Source organism: Doryrhamphus excisus, chromosome 4 (genome assembly GCF_030265055.1).
Source record: "Doryrhamphus excisus isolate RoL2022-K1 chromosome 4, RoL_Dexc_1.0, whole genome shotgun sequence".
In the NCBI taxonomy this organism is placed as follows: Eukaryota; Metazoa; Chordata; class Actinopteri; order Syngnathiformes; family Syngnathidae; genus Doryrhamphus; species Doryrhamphus excisus.
In genome coordinates, this window is record NC_080469.1 from 3,092,501 (window position 1) to 3,109,793 (window position 17,293).

At 39.7% G+C, this 17,293-nt stretch overlaps 1 protein-coding gene across 1 annotated transcript in view; it reads right to left on the reverse strand.

Moving 5' to 3' along the window:
- The window catches only part of LOC131128621 (mothers against decapentaplegic homolog 2), an 18,182-nt gene extending 962 nt beyond the window's left edge, over nucleotides 1-17,220 (reverse strand). The window contains exons 1-11 of the mRNA XM_058071644.1: nucleotides 17,025-17,220; nucleotides 12,257-12,591; nucleotides 10,002-10,091; nucleotides 9,715-9,908; nucleotides 8,595-8,729; nucleotides 7,374-7,448; nucleotides 6,418-6,471; nucleotides 6,103-6,315; nucleotides 4,284-4,421; nucleotides 3,884-4,028; nucleotides 1-1,595 (exon numbers count right to left, since the gene is read on the reverse strand). The exon at nucleotides 1-1,595 is cut by the window's left edge and continues 962 nt beyond it. Coding sequence (XP_057927627.1) covers nucleotides 1,472-1,595; nucleotides 3,884-4,028; nucleotides 4,284-4,421; nucleotides 6,103-6,315; nucleotides 6,418-6,471; nucleotides 7,374-7,448; nucleotides 8,595-8,729; nucleotides 9,715-9,908; nucleotides 10,002-10,091; nucleotides 12,257-12,492 — 1,404 coding nt within the window. The 5' untranslated portion in view covers nucleotides 12,493-12,591; nucleotides 17,025-17,220 and the 3' untranslated portion in view covers nucleotides 1-1,471. The remainder of the gene's footprint in view (nucleotides 1,596-3,883; nucleotides 4,029-4,283; nucleotides 4,422-6,102; nucleotides 6,316-6,417; nucleotides 6,472-7,373; nucleotides 7,449-8,594; nucleotides 8,730-9,714; nucleotides 9,909-10,001; nucleotides 10,092-12,256; nucleotides 12,592-17,024) is intronic.
- Between the last annotated feature and the right edge of the window lie 73 nt (nucleotides 17,221-17,293).

Genomic DNA, 17,293 nt, shown 5'->3' on the forward strand with positions numbered 1-17,293 from the left:
CAGAAATGTTTGACGTATATTTATAAATATACAGTAAACCTCGGATATATCGGATTCAATTGTTCCCACTGGTTTTGTCCGATATAAGCGAAATCCGTTATATGCGTATACTGGAAAATGTCCGTTTTACGCATATATCGGATTTATATCCGGTATATGCGTAAATCGGATTTTATGCGTTATAAAAAGGCACTTCCTTGACTATGTTTCCAATGTACCTGGACGCGCAGGCAACGCTGCAAATGACGTCGTATAGCCGTCTGTCACGATTCGGCGAATCGGAGCGTCACGATGCGTCCATCCGATATATGCGAGGGAAATTTAATGAAAATGCATTGGAACGGGACTGGAGATTTTGTCCGAAATAGGCGAAATCCGTTATAAAAAATCCGATATATGCAATGAATTTTTATTGGAAATGCATTACAGAAAAATTGGTTCTTTTTTTATCTGTCCGTTGTGAGCGAATTTCCGATATATCCGAGTTTTACTGTATATATATATATATATAAAAATACATGGGAATACAAAAAAAGTAGCAAAACAACTGGGACATAGGCTAAAAACCAATGATGGATACCGTCTGTGAATCCTGGGGAGACATGTCAATGCCTCCCCCCAAGGAGAGTACAAGGCCTCCCAGTGTTGTGTCATAAAGCAAAAAAAAAAAAAAAAAAAAAAAAAAGCTGATACTCTCTGGTTCCTGCCCAGTGCCCCTTGCAAGCCCAGTTTGTAAACCGGGCTGCAGATCGACTTCATCATGGATACAAATACTGCCATATAATGACAAAAAAAATTAACAAACATACTGACTTTTCAGTTTGTTTAGAGTTTTGGGAGATTTTTTTTTTTTTTTACATTTTTTTAAACCAACAATCCTATTTGTCAGTTAAGTAGCATGTCTTATAACGACACAAACAGGGTCAAGCCTAGCAAACAGTGAGGTGGATTTAATCAAATTTTTATAAAAGTTCAATTCCACAATTGCCACTTTTTTTTTTGTTGTCCCACCAAGCTAACTGACACAAATCCTTACGAGCCATGTTTCTTAGAGAAACAAAAAACGTTAATTGCTCAGAACAAGTCGGGGTGTGTGCTGGAGGGAAAAAAAATAAAAAATCCGTTCCACAACACTTCAGAAATATTCTGATATTTTTTGGTATTTTTCATTTCATTTGTATCACACTATGGTGTAATATTAATAAATGCGGATGCGGGGGAATTTAACAAGGTGCATGACAAAGATGACTAACAAAGTGCCAAATTGTCGACTGAAAATTCTGTGTGAGGGTGAGCCTGTGCGCGCGTGAGTGTGTGTATATATTTATATACGTTTAGAGGTATATGGAACAGAGTCACAAATACTATGACATATATATAAACAGAAAAATCATTCTGCTGGGTTTTCCAAGATAGGACTCCATATTGGACTTTTTTTTTTTTTTTTGGGAAGGTGGGGTTCCTTTGTTGTTTAGGACATACTGGAACAGCGTGCAGACGGGGAACCCATCTGAGTCAGAACCTTGTCTAGCCACTGTAGAGGACCGTTTAAATGCAACTCGATCCAGCATGGAGTGCTTGTGACAGTTTGCCTCCTGTGAAATAAAGGCCGTTTAGCAAATGTGGTGTATGTCGTCTTTAAAAGAGTTGCAACAAGCTTAAGATGTGTCCACTTTAACATCTCCATACAGATGGTCCTCGGGTTACTAACGAGTTCTGTTCCTACTGTGAAGTATATTCATTCATTCATTCATTTTCTACCGCTTTTCCTCACAAGGGTCGCGGGGGGTGCTGGAGCCTATCCCAGCTGTCTTCGGGCGTAAGGCGGGGTACACCCTGGACTGGTCGCCATATAGACAAACAACCATTCACACTCACATTCATACCTATGGACAATTTGGAGTCGCTAATTAACCTAGCATGTTTTTGGAATGTGGGAGGAAACCGAAGTACCCGGAGAAAACCCACGCATGCACGGGGAGAACATGCAAACTCCACACAGAGATGGCCGAGGGTGGGGAAAGAAAATAAGAAGCCAAAAAGTTACCACTTCCACACAACATAGGAGGAGAACTCATGCATTCATTCATTTTCTACCGTTTATCCTCACGAGGGTTGTGCTGTTGGTGCTGGAGCCTATCCCAGCCGTCTTCGGGCGTAAGGCGGGGTACACCCTGGACTGGTCGCCAGCCAATCACAGGGCACATATAGACAAACAACCATTCACACTCACATTCATACCTATGGACAATTTGGAGTCGCTAATTAACCTAGCATGTTTTTGGAATGTGGGAGGAAACCGGAGTACCCCACGCATGCACGGGGAGAACATGCAAACTCCACACAGAGATGCCCGAGGGTGGGATTGAACCCTGGTCTCCTAGCTGTGAGGTCTGCGCGCTAACCCCTAGACCATCGTGCCGCCCCGTGAAGTATATTATATGTGTAAATAAATTATTATAAAATACAATGAGTAGCAATTGTGAAAGGTGTGGATTTTCATTATTGCCGTATACACGCCACGGTGAGCCACATTTCCTGTCTGTTTTTTGTACATTTTGATTTCCTTCCCGTGCCGCTTTTTCTAGCCTCCTAAATGTTCCCACATCTCCAAACACCATCTCCTTCTTTTTTTCTCTGCGTGTGTTGGTGACACAAGAGATTCCTCGAAACGAGGAACTCAAATTAACCAAATAATTGTTGCAGCCCAGGGTTCGATTCCACCCTCGGCTATCTCTGTGTGGAGTTTCCATGTTCTCCCCGTGCATGCGTGGGTTTTCTCCGGGTACTCCGGTTTCCTCCCACATTCCAAAAACATGCTAGGTTAATTGGCGACTCCAAATTGTCCATAGGTATGAATGTGAGTGTGAATGGTTGTTTGTCTATATGTGCCCTGTGATTGGCTGGCCACCAGTCCAGGGTGTACCCCGCCTCTCGCCCGAAGACAGCTGGGATAGGCTCCAGCACCCCCCGCGACCCTCGTGAGGAAAAAGCGGTAGAAAATGAATGAAGGTAATTAGGTGTGCTAGTCTCGTATTTGAACTTTGAAATGACCAATGTTCAATGCTCGTAACTAGGGATCGACCGATATGTTTTTTTGGGGCCGATGCCGATACCGATTTTCACCCTTCGCCGATGGCTGATTTTGCTTGGGCCGATACTGCTTTTGATCCCTCAATTTACATGAAAAAATGACCATTATAGGTTATCACATGGCGTGCCAGTATCAGCCCGAAACCGAACACTTGAGGGCATGATACCTGGCCTGATACCAGACAAACCATGTGATGATCTTATTATCACGTACTATTTAATTAAAAGACCATTTTGTTTCCAGAAAATCACAGACACGGCAGCAAAACAACCGCTGTGTGTTCACGCTCGTGCGCTGTTCTCTGATTGGTTGTTTCATGGTTTCACGATACCAGAGCAGCGCGCTCTGAGTGGACAGCTACGGGGGCTGATACTGGACATGGTTAAACTCTATATTTTATCAGTATCACTGCCCTGGGCTTTGACACAGTATCATTTCGGCCTTTTCCCGTTATCATTCATGGGCGGTTTCTAGGGTACAGGGCCAATTAATACTGTAGTATGTGATAATGCCGTTTAAATCCTACATTTGAATAAATATTTGTTTAAACATGAGACCTGCAATATTTGTTATCATGGTAATTTTTTCATGTAAATTGAGGGATCAAAAGCAGTATCGGCCACAAATATCGGTCCAAGCAAAATCGGCCATCGGCTGAGGGTGATGGAAAAAAAACGGTATCGTCCCCCAAAAAAACATATCGGTCGATCCCTACTCGTAACAATGTTTCGCCGTAAACCAAGGACCACCTGTATTGATTTATGTCTGAGGTAATAGAATGAAGCTCACCTGTACTCTGCTCCCCAGCCCTTGACAAAGCTCATGCGTATAGTGCACATCCTAGTGAGTTGGTACACAGCCTCAAAGCCCTGGTTGACAGACTGAGCCAGCAATGCTGCAAACTCTTGATTGTTGAAGATTTTTAAATTACAGCCTGGGGAGGTAAAAATACACACATGAAAGTGGTTGATGTGTAGGCGTTTGACATGAGGGAGAAAAAAAGTTAACCTTTACTAAAGGCTTGATTTTCCAACCCGTGAACTCCCTAGTCACTTCGAATTAAATTGCAAAAATGATTTGGAATTACTTTCTTAGACTTTGTTATTAACGATACAGACTTCTGTAGAGTCACTGTGGATATTATGGAAAATACACACACAAAAAAAACCTGAAAGCTTCAGCAAGTTACCTGGTGGAATTTTACACACTGTTGCTGGATGCCATCCATACCGTTGATTGCAGTTTGGACTCTGGACAAAGATGGCGCTATCACTCAGACACTCGGCAAACACTTCCCCACCTATGTAGTACAGTCTAACTCCCCTTCCTGTGTGCACAGAACACAACAAAATGCCATTTTCATACACAGTAATCTTTTTTTATCTTTATTGGTTCCACACCCAACTGTGATGAGTTAATTTCCACCAAAAGGGATCCCTTATTGATAAATGCAATATTTTACAGTTTTACAGTTTTACAGTTTTACAGCATAGAAAACCTGTTTGCGACCGTCTAAATATGGTTTCTAACATTATTAGAGCCCTGCGGACATTAAATAACACCCCTATAGTCAACTTTACACTCATGTTACCCGATATAATGATCAGAAAAATACACCAAGCCATTTAAGACGAGACTAATAAATAAGACTAGTGCTTGTATGTGGTATTTTAAGTGTGTTTCGATGCTAGGGGAGCTGAATGGAAAAAGTGAAACAACCTTGGGCTTGATCAGTCTAGACCAAGGGTCTCAAATGTGGCCACTAGCTTGAGGCCCCCGCCTTGATATGAAAGTTTAATGTTAGTGCGGCCCGCGCAAGTTTGATATGGATGCTGTATAGTATCATGTACCCAGAAAAAATTATTACGTTTGATTAATGTTCATGTTAAAGGTTAAATAACTGTTAATAGTTATCCTCCCTATCCGTGTGGAAGTGGTAAGTTTTTGGCTATTTAAGTTTAAAGGAAATAACTTGAAGGCTACCGTTTAGGTCGCTAGCTCTCTAGTTTGCGAGTTAGCATGTGTCTCAAGACCCTGCAGTTGCGCAATATGTTGTAAATAAAAAGAGTATAAATGTGACTATAGTCGTGTTTTGTCATGTCTACAGGGCTCTAATAATGCTTTGTTCATTTTAATCTGAAAAAAATAATTTGTCTACCCACCAACTATATGTGGTTTCTTAAGTTTTTATTATTTGCCGTTTTATTATTATTATTATTATTATTATATGTATTTATTACTGATTGATTAATTTTCTTTATTCTTGATTTGTTTATTTTTCATCTTATTTTGTGCAGAAAAATAAAAATTAAGATATTTGAGAACAGTGGAATGTTTTATCAGAGCTTTTATTGTAGAAAATCGGAACCAAAGCACTGAAAAAGTTTGTATATTTTTCTGTTTTTAATAAATGCGTTTTTTTTTTTTTGGAAAACCTGATGCGGCCCAGCCTTGTCCAGACCCTAGCTCCAATGGCCCCCAGGTAAATTGAGTTTGAGACCCCTGGTCTAGACACAAGCCGGGACTGATCAACCCGGCTGGGTCACCTGGGCGAGGGTGTCTGTTGTGAGACCTGAAACACCCAGTGAACCCAGAATACAACACTGATAATGTGTCTACGTTGCACCAAAAGTGTACGTCAGAACACTGGGGTTGAGTTTTAGCTTGCTGAGGCTTGTAGCTGCAACAGTATCCCTGCAATAAAAGCCTGTTGTTTTGGTGATCACATCTGGTGCTTGTGTGACTCACCAAACACTACAGTAATATTACTGACACCTAGTAACCAGTGTAGAATACCAGCATCACAATGTCTTTGAATGAGTCTTCTGAATGCCTTATATTTGTATTTCTGTTCATTTAGCCATTTTAGGCCTGAAAATTAGTTTACTTTAATATGCATATTTTGGGGAAAAAAAATCTGATTCCAAAAACATGTGCAGTTATACTCCTATATTTCCTGACAGTATTTTTTGGTGGTCGCAATTTTTGTGTCTGACGCTGTAACTTACCTATATGCCTTCGAGTCATCTCCACAGTGGCATTCCTGTTAACATTAGAAAGCAGGCCCAAGCAGAATCGCTCAGAGTTCGATGGGTCTGTGAATCCGTCAACCGTCAAAGAAGGCTGCGAGGCGTGGAACGTCTCCCCTACGCGTTGGTTGAGCTCGTAGTAAGCTATCGAGCACCAAAAGGCTGGTTCTGAGTAAGTGACGGGTTGCAGGTCTAAAGAGAGAGAGAGAGAGAGAGTAGTGCGACTAATTAGAAAGTGTTTACATGATGCAAAGACCTTGACGCAATATCAATTGAGGCGGAGCTTCTTGTTACCCATGCTGTGATTGACAGGTGAGAGAGTGCTGGGAGACAGCTCTGCTGGAGAACCTGGGACAAGACAAGAAACCAAACCCTGAGTTCCACACAAGGGACAATATCAAATACTATAGTATAATAAATAAAAGCATGAGTAAGTTTTAGCCATTATTTCACATTTGTTGTTTCGCAATTAATGCTCATACATATGGCTGAAACTAACAATTATTTTCCAGGTCGATAAATCTGAAGCTTAATCAGATGACAGACCAAATCAATATGAACCAAACACCAACAGTTAGTGAGATATATATATATATATATTTTTTAATCACATTTTTGAGGTTCAAATGAGAGGACATTTACGTTTCAAAATGAAAAAAAAAAAGACTACTGTACTGAAATACCAAAATGGTTGTTTATTAATTGTATATTCCAATAATCACAAGTTCAATGATTTGTTGCGCTACTCATAACTACAATGTATGGCTTTTGAAGCCAGATGATCAACAAAAAAGGAAATTAATTGTGGCACATTGTATATTTGTTAATTAGCAAGGCATGGTTCGTTCTCGTTTATTGAGGAAGACGGCGGATTTGTGGGTGTGGGTGGTGAAATTACCATTTTAACGGGTGATCTGACGTATTGATATATCCATTGAGATCAAGTCTACTTCTGGTAATATTTTATTATTGAGATACTATGCAGGTAGGAACTGATGGTTGACCAAATTTGCTGTACTTTTTAGTTGAGTAAAATGTTGTGAAATTCAGTGAATTATTACAAAATTAAAATTAAACTAAAAATTCAAACTAAAACACATTTTACCAAAAAACAAAATACCAGATTGGTCCTATTTACTTTGTTCCAATGAAATGAAAGTGAAACAGTTCATGAAAACAACAAAGCAAGTTGCGTTCAATGGTATTGTACGTTTCAGTGCATAACGGATCTCCTCCAAGCAAAAGGTTACCTGTATCCATGCTTTGATTCATCTGTTGATCGCTGGCCTCCCCATCCTCACTGATGTAGCCTGGTGGAGGAGTTTCTGTGCAATTGACGAGAGAACAATTAAATTACATTTTAAATAGCTAGGGTTTAATATAACTAATGATGGCAAGATATAAAAAGAAGACCTGTAATTAATCATTTTAGTTCATTTTAACCTCACCATAAAAAAAAAAAAAGAAACTGCTCGCCTTAAGATAAGCTCATTTAAAATCATGACACTATTGTTGCAGATCAAAATATTGAAAAAAAAATAAAAATAAACGGTTTTATAAAATAATTTATTCTTTTTAACAGACTTGAACGGATGCAGTCCTAATGCTCAGGTCGAATTTGATATGTAAAAAAAAAAAAAAAAAAAAAAATTAATTCATTAGATGACAACGCCTACATGCTACATTAGCATAATGTAAATGTGCAATATTTCCATCACTGCCTCTGTTACTACGTCAATCATATTTATTTATTTTACAACCCATTACAATACACTCATATGTAACTTTACTCATCTGTACACACCAGTCATTATTTTGCACTATGACCCATTGATCATCGCACTAAAATTAATATATCCGCTCCTGCATATGCTCCTATGCAATCGTATGTGTATATTTTGGATATCTTGTATACATCTTGTATATATCTTGTTAAATTGTCTTTTTACTCTACTTTATATACTTTTTTGTTTTTTAAACTTGACTACTGCACTGAAAAGAGAAGCTCTCCAATTTCGTTGTACATCTTGTATAATGACAATAAAGGCCATTCCATTCCATGCTCCTCCATTTGCATAGACTCTGCGATACTTGCCTTGCCCTACCAACTCCGATGGAAGCTTACGCTAAACAAGTTAAAAAAAATAAAATCATGAGAGCCAATCAATGACCAATTCAGTGTTTTCCACCAAAAACTCAAGGACATGAACCAGTCAAATCACAGCACTTTCATTCATTCATTTTCTACCACTTATCCTCATAAGGGTCACAAGCGTGCTGGAGGCTATCCCAGCTGTCTTTGAACATAAGTTTTAAAAATGACTGTAATTAATTAATGAAAATTCATACTTTTGCTCATCAATTTCAATATATTTAAATGTAATGAAGAATTGTAAATGTATATTGACAGGGCAAAACGTAAATGTTTTTCTCTGGTTCAACCAAGTACTATGATGCGCTGAGAACCTCACCTGGTATGTAGTTATTCGGAGGATCGATTCCTGCAGGAAAGTTTGTGTTCTCAGGTATGGAATGAGTGTAGTCATCCAGAGGTGGCAGCTCTGTTAGAATTTCTGAGTGTCTTGGCACAAGCACTGGAGGCAGAACTGGGACATAAGAAAGTTGGGAAGAAATTAACTACTTATCTACTTCGGCTTAAAAAAAAAAAAAAAAAGTATACTTTAATCGCAAAGGAAGGGAACGCTGTATAGTTGATGCCCAATTTTCACAAAGGGTCATGTTCTGAGACCACAAAACTTAACGTAATCGACATGGCCATAAATAAAATTTATTTATATTGTGCCAACAGTTATTTCTTGGCACTTTACACATGGCGGTCAGATTCATAAATGGAAAACAGAGAACCAACTGAAACCCCACATGAGCAAGCACTTGGCGATGGAGGCGAGGGAAAAACTCCCTCTGGGGAAGAAACCTCGGACAGAACCCAAGCTCTGTGGGGCGGCCGTCTGTCTCGACTGGTTGGGTTCAGATAGATAGGACTATGATTTCGGTCTTATACAAGTTTAATAGTAAAAAGTTTCAATTTGGACAGACGAGTAGTTTGGTTAGTACAGTGTACTAACAGTGTACTGTCCAGTTAGTACTGTGTGTCATCTGCATTACAGTGGAAGTTAATGGAGGAATTTGTAGTTCTTTTTGTTTTGTTCGGTTAAAGATGAGTAGTAAGCCGTTCTGGTATTACACAGGGCCTTTTTTTTTTTATAGTTTTTAAGGCTCTGAACGATTTTCTTGTGTGTGGGTAGAACACCATTTTCGCTCGACTTTTTCACTTGATGTTTACATTAAACTTGCTTTTGAATTAACATTCGCAATAAAATGATTAATTGTAATTATAGGATTAAATTCAGTTCCAGAACTCACCCCTTCTCTCTTCAATTGCCATTGTTCACTATTATTAGAGAATAAAAACATGTATATATTTTGACTAAAAAGCTGTGTTTGGGGAAAATGTAATGTACTTATAACTTATAAATAACATCCACTACTCTATAGATACCATGGTGAATATAATCAATGGGAATAAACACAGTAATGTACAAAAATAGAAGCTCCACAGAGCCATCTCACCTGGGGTCTCCACCCTTTGATAATGGTAGGGGTTGATGCAGACCTCATCCTTCTTGAGGTGAAAGGCAAACTCGCAGGCCTCGATAGCACGAAGTTCATGGTGGCTGTGAAGATCCGGCCACCGCCACAAACGGCAGTAGATAACATGGGGGAGCCCCTTCCTGTGGGAGACCTGCATGCGGCCGTCAAGGGATCTTAGGGAAGGGAGCAGAAGGACCCACAATGGGGAGAGAAGCATTGATGAAGATGATGTATACAAACATAATGTAAAAGTTGTCAATAGTCACCTAGTTTGGTCCGAATAGCTGTAAAGGCCTGATGAATCCCACTGTTCAATAGTGTTTGGTGTACTCAGACCCCATATTTCTGAGCAGTTGCTGTGCACCAAAAAACAGAAGATGCAAATCAAAAAGCAGACATTACAAAAAAATCACTTGTCATCTATTATTAGATATGTGAAACCGTGGACGGCGAGGTGCTACAAACATACAGTATCTTGCATTCTGGTTTGTACGCAGGGCACACATACATAAGCGAAACTCATTCGGTTTTAGGTTGCCAATGTATTAACACGGCAAGACCTTGAAGAATTCTCAGGCGATAACTAACATTATCTAGAGACATGCAAACATCTGAGTGATGCCAACCTATCAGCAAGGAATGGGACATTGTTCCCACTAAACATGAGTCTGATCATCAAGGTTGGCTGGCTTACACGTGAAACATCTCTCGCCCCCTTTTAACAACATTTTCTTCAGTGATTTCATTGCACTGTATTGTATGCTCTCTGAATTATGCAATGGGACACTTTTTTTTTTCTTTTATCATAATGTTACTACAGTGGCCTAGTCATGTTGGCCACGCAGTCAGGAGATCTGGGTTTGGATATCCATGGGGCATCCCTCTATGTGGAGTTTGCCGGTTCAGGGGTCTTAGGATCTGATGTGGTTCTGATGGCCTCTTCGGGCTGCGACCTTCGGTGTTGACTTGGGCGATTTGCATCTGAGTGTGAAGCTTCTGGGATGGGACTCAGACCTCCAAATCAGAGGCCATAGGCCATAGTCGGAAAAGGGTGGAGTGCTCCCTCCGGATTGGGAATGAGGTCCTGCCCCAATTTTTTAGCTAATAGAAAGATTAAATGAAATGGTATATTATAAATGTTTTGGAAAAGGGGTAATTGGAAGAACATAACAACTTAAAGAGAACAAAAGAACTCAAGAACAAAAACAACTTAAAACAGACTACACAGCTTTTATCTAAGTTGCTGTAGGAAAGGCTTTTTTTGGACAAAAGGAAACAAATGAATACTCGTTTTGGGTGCAAAAACAAGCTGTGAAAATATACACCTGTAAAGGCAAAAATATTTCATATTGTCAAAAACTTTACCCGTAAAACAAATTTTAGAATATTTCAGCTCAATATGGCAACGATCATTACAGAATTTGCTCATATTTCTGTTTCTTGAGCCAAGAGCATTTCAAACAGAACACGTAGCATCCATTATACACAGTGCGTATTCTACTACTAGTGTTGAGTTTAGCAACAACCATTAAAAGATACAATAAACAGATTAATATCTATCTATATATATATATATATATATATATTTTTTTTTTTTTTTTTTTTGCCGTACATTGCCCCCCCCCCCCTAAAAAATGTATGTATTTTTGGGGGGGGGGGCAATGTATTAACACGGCAAAAAAAAAAAAAAAAAAATATATATATATATATATATATATATATATTTTTTTTTTTTTTTTTTTTTTTTGGCCAAAATCAAGGTAACAAAATAAAGATTTAAGCCAATGGCACCACTAGTCATTTAAGTTATTAAGTTAACAAACAAGTAAATACATTTCCAGAATGGAATGAATGGCATGATCAGCGCAATCAAACAAGTAATTTTTCCACACAACATAAAAGGTTGTGCATCTTATCGCAGAGTTGTTTTATCCGTCAGCCATAGCAGCAACCAGTGCTTGCTTTCATTGTTGCTGCAGACGGCTGCTATTGTGGTATGCGAGTACCACAGATACACATCAGTTCAACTTTAGCCACATTTTCTGTTGTTGTTTTGGGTTTTTTTAAAAACATTTTGTTTTCCGTCTCTGTCATTGTCTTGTCGCCTTCTCCAGGCTCTTTGATCTTCCTGCGTCTTCAAACATGCGCTTGTTTCTTTGTCCTTTGCGTCCTTTGTATACGCGGTACACATAAGTGATGCAAGTGATTCCTCAAAGAAGAAAATCCAATACTTTATATTATTGAGGTACTCAAATTATTCCAATAATCGTTGCAGCACTAATCTAATGAAATAATTAGACACTTTTATTGCAAATGTTGATCTGAAATCAGAGGAAAACAAACAACGTCAAGCAAGCAAAAGGGTTCGGCGAGGGGGAAACACGTCAAAAATACATATATGAGTATCAATTACTTGCATTTTTTTTTTTTTCACAGTTTGCTGCGGGTTCCCAAAACGTAACCCATGAGAAAACCAGGGTTACATTGTATTGGGTTTTGTAAGGAATGCAGAAAATGTTACCTGGGGATGGTGACACACTTGGTGTTACAGTTCTGTGTGGTGATGGCTTTCTCTAGCTCATCGAGCTGCCCCGTCTTCTTCAGCTTCTTCACTAAGCTCTTCACGGCCTTCTCGCACCACTTCTCCTCCTGGCCGTTCTGTTCCCCCCCGCCGGCTCCACCTGGTCCGTTGGTCGACTTCTTCCAGCCCAAAAGCCTCTTCACCACCGGTGGAGTAAACGGCAATATGGAGGACATCTTGGCTGGGCAAACCAGAAGTCTCCAGGGGACTCGAGATGGGCCGTCTCCCAACACGTGCGCAAGAAGTGGCTTCACGGCAGGGGGAGGAAGCAGAGTCTGAGGACGTAGAACACAAAAGAGACATATACACCATTAGGAAGTAAATCTTTTTGAGTGCAATTTATGAAATAACTGCTTTTACAAAAGAATAACAAACGATATGAAATCAATCCCTATATAAACTATCCATTACTACACCATACAATTCATTTACTTGTGGCAGCATTAAACATAATCAAGATGTCCTGATACAACTTTTTCACTTCTGATACTGTAGCCTTGAATATCAGTCCATATCTAGCTGATATCAGCACAAGCGTGAACTGTTGGAAAAAGTTAATTAAGTGATATTTATAGGTTATCACATGGTTTGTCTGGTATCAGGCCAGGTATCATGCCCCCAAGTGTCAGTATCAGCCCAAGACCGAATGTCGAGGTTCCATTAAAGTTCCATTAATCAAGTTTGGGTTTTTTGGTGACTGGAGAAGCACTAGGCACTAAGCACTCGTGTGCTGTTCTCTGATTGATTGTTTCACAGGCACAATACCAGAGCAGCGTGCTCTGAGTGGACAGCTACGGGGGCTGATACTGGACATGGTTAAAGTCTATATTTTATCAGTATCACTACCCTGGGCTTTGACACAGTATCATTTCGGCCTTTTCCCGTATCATTCATGGGCGGTTTCTAGGGTACAGGGCCAATTAATACTGTAGTATGTGATAATACTCAAATAGAGCATTGGTCAGCAACAATAGGTACGAGGGAAAACTGCCCCATGTATTTATTTCTGCACATGTGGTATAGTTTTATCACCAGTGTTGTGGGGGCTAGGCATAAAGTCGCAAGGCTATCCCGACAAGATATGGCATTTTTTCTGTTATATCCAATGACTTTTCCCGTCTTGGCATTTCTAATGCTTTGCCAATGTGTGAAACAGTAGTGGATATTTCCAGGAGCCATAGTGTTGCAAAAATCCTTCTTTAAAAACAGGGCTCGACAATAACGATGTACCGATGGCCCGGGGCAAGTTAAAACAAAATTGGGGCAAGTAAATCCAATCAGTGATATTCCCGTCGGGCAAGTGCACTTTGGAATGCCATACTGCGAAGCGTTTTTTTAAAAGCGGTACTTGTTGGGTGTTGGTAAAACACGGACTACGTAATTCCGGTGGTAATTTGCAAACCAATCCTCGCAAATCTTGAAATGGACCAATCAGAATCGTTTATTTAGACCGCGGTCCTTAGTCCACAGTCTGCGTTTTACCCACAACGTTCTTCAGGGCTCGACAATAACGTTGTACCGATGGCCCGGGGCAAGTTAAAACAAAATTGGGGCAAGTAAATCCAATCATTAATATTCCCGTCGGGCAAGTGCACTTTAGCATGCCGTACTGCCAAGAGTTTTTTTTAAAAGTGGTTCTTGTTGAGTGTTGGTAAAACACGGACTGCGTAATTCCGGTGGTAATTTGCAAACCAATCCTTGCAAATCTGGAAATGGACCAATCAGAATCGTTTATTTAGACCACGGTCCTTAGTCCACAGTCTGCGTTTTACCCACAACGTTCTTGTTCGCGATCAACCAATCAGCGATGGTTTGACTACGAAAACATCTACCATGGCGTCCCTGCCAACATGGTCTAATTCTTCAACAACTTCTGAAGGAAAACAGCAAAAAGTGATGAAACTGTGCCTCCTAAACAAGTATTTTATTAATTATTGTTTGACCTTTGAGCATTTTTTTTCTGGATTAAAAACACTTCACTAGTACACAAATGTTTCTATTCAAAACAACCACAAGAAATCATAATCATTTCATCTTTGAGATTCTCATGTAATGCCACAAAAATTAGATGATATCATTATGGCGGTCTTTTCATTTTACATGGGGCAAGTTCGGTTAAGTAGTTCTCACCTTAAGGATTCCCCCGTGGGCAAGTAATTTTTGTTTTTAATGTAGAGCCCTGAAAAAGATGAGGTTGGCTGTATTAAACTTCCCCGGTTCTGTGCCCTGCGATTGGCCACCACTCCAGGGTGTACGCCGCTTCTCCTCCAAAGTAAGCTGGGTTAGGCTCCAGCATACCCCCCGCAACCTAATGAGAATAAGCGACATAAAAAATGGATGTGTCGCTATTGTGTGCAATGTTTTCTTTGGACTTGAACATAAAATAGTGCCACATGGGGTTCTGCATGCTGAATAAAAGTGCTGGAACCGACTCTGGAATGATTTGCTTGTATCGGCGTCTCAATATGTGAGATTTTACATGTAGGCCGATATAATCCGATACTGTTTTTTCTCTCGATATCAAACTGATATCCGATATCAATGTTGAACCGACACACCCCTGAATTATGAGATGGTCTGTGGATGGAAATAGTTGTTCCAACTTTGTATAATAGACGATATCGCAACTGCCTCTTAACACATCCGATGGTGTGCCAGAATGGAAGAAGATACAGCAGGACGGATCGGTGTTGCCAACTTATACCCATTTTTCCGCTGTGGACTAGTTTGGAGATTTTTTTGGAGCTGGTTCTCAGAGCTTTGCTATTCCATTGTTGTGGTTATACAATTGGTTCAAACAAAAGGGGTATTTTTTGGATTCAACGAACAAAAAGTCCACTCATTACTTCCATCTTTATTACATTACATTGCAACTCTAACAATAGAAAACTCAATGAGTCTTGTCGAAGAAGTGCAGAAGAAATTTGAAACAAACCCTGCCGATCCTGAATGCATCAAGAAGCAAGATGGCTGTAGCTGTTTTTTTTTTGTTTCAGTCTTCGAACAAATAAACTTCAGAAATTAGAGAGACTACAGACCCCAGAGGAAAGACCTCAGCAGAAGTGTCAGTGATCGTAGTAATGTCTTATTTTGACGAATTCAACCAAGTTTCGGGCCACAGACATCGGCATGCAAGCTTGCCGGTGCTGCTGCTGTGTTTAATACCACAATGTTGTATTTCTCCAAACTCCACCAAAACCCTGGAGGCCATCACAACAGACGACTCAGACACAAGTCAGACATGCCTGGAGTCCATCAAGTTGTATTTGTTTAATCTGTTAACTTTAGCACGTTAGCTTGCAATGGTCGAATGAACCAAGTTCGAAGTAACAACCAGAGCCCTGCAATGTGCAATTTTATGTTAAAACGTTTTGCCTTTTGCACCTTCATCTTGACATATTTGCACCTTTCATATTTATATATTTACATGTTTTGACAAAAAAAATGGTCAACACTTGAAATTTCATGATCGGAGGGAACCCTGTGATGTAATGACATGGATCCTCAAACCAATGGAAAAATAAACTAGCGTCAGAGTCAGTTCACAGGCAATATGGTTCCATCCTGGCCACAAACTTCATCAAGTACAAAGACCAAAAAGTTTGATTCAGTGGAAAATAAGTATTTGTGACTTTGTCGCACAAGCATCATTTCCAATTATCCAAAATCAGACCACCACAAATAGATTGCAGTCCTGTGGAAAACACTTTACACATTGTCTAGTTTTTTGTCCTCCCTACAAACAACACACTTTTCAATGACAAAACGGTATTATGGTCAGTGTCGACATGATAAACATATATGTTAATTAATTATTAGTAATAGATATGGAGAAGAGGGAGTACTAAATAAACCCTGCTTCTTACTAGTCCTTACCAGACATGTTGAATTGCACAAGTTTGTATAGTAAACCAAACCACTTAAAAGTTAGCTTGTCTAAATGCTGCAAGACAACTAGCATACACTTGGTAAGTTTGGCGGACTACAAAGTTAGCTGACTGGAGTGTGTCTTAATTATCTCAATTCAGACAAGCTATAAAACACAGATGATCATTAACCCTAACAATGATAACATAAATAAGTGTACAATGAGTGTCATGTGTGAAAGCGAGTGCCTACAGTAACTGGCTTTGAAAGGCCGACAGCTAGCCATCTACCTGGGCTGGGGGTGGACGTGGGCTTGAGTCAATTCAGACAACATTCATAAGCTTGTTGAGCATGAAAGGTTAAATTATTTAACAGCAAATCCATGTAGCGAAATAAAAAATGAATTAACATGTACGTAACGGTGAGTCGATTTATGTGAAGACTGGCGCCTAGCTAGGTGGGCTAATGGTAGCAGGACTGAAGGCTAGCTTCCAGCTTGTAATCAAAAATCCTTTTGTTGTCAACCACAACACACAAACAACAGTCCGCTTATCCTGCCTGCTATTACCTGAAGCAGGGCGTTTATTTAATGTTAAGGGCACCCCTTTAAACATATAATTTAAGTAGTCTTAGTTTTTTTTTTAAATTCAGACGAGCCGTTAAATGTTAGTATTCTTGTTATTGTTATTTTTCTACTTCTGATAAAAATCAAAACCGGAACCAAAAATCTTATTAGCATCAAGAACTAACTACGCGTTGGATCCCGTTGGATAGCGAAGCTCTCACACAAAAACAACAATCTTTAAAGTCGACAAAACAGCTAAAGCGTGGCAATACTCACCAAAGTGTTACCCTCCCAAATCCCCTTTCTTGTTGTACAAAGCCCGGACAGTCCAATAAACACCCCGATGGAACACAGAACAGTAGTCGGATACGATAATACTGCCGAAATTTACAAAGCTTGATGTCTTTTCCAAGTTGCTACCAGTGCTACTTGAGCTAGTTAGCCATGTTAGGTAGACCGGAAAAAGACAACGAATCTGATTGGCTGTTACCGGACCTTAAACCAAGGAGCGATGCGATTGGAGGATTGCAAAACTATGTTTATTT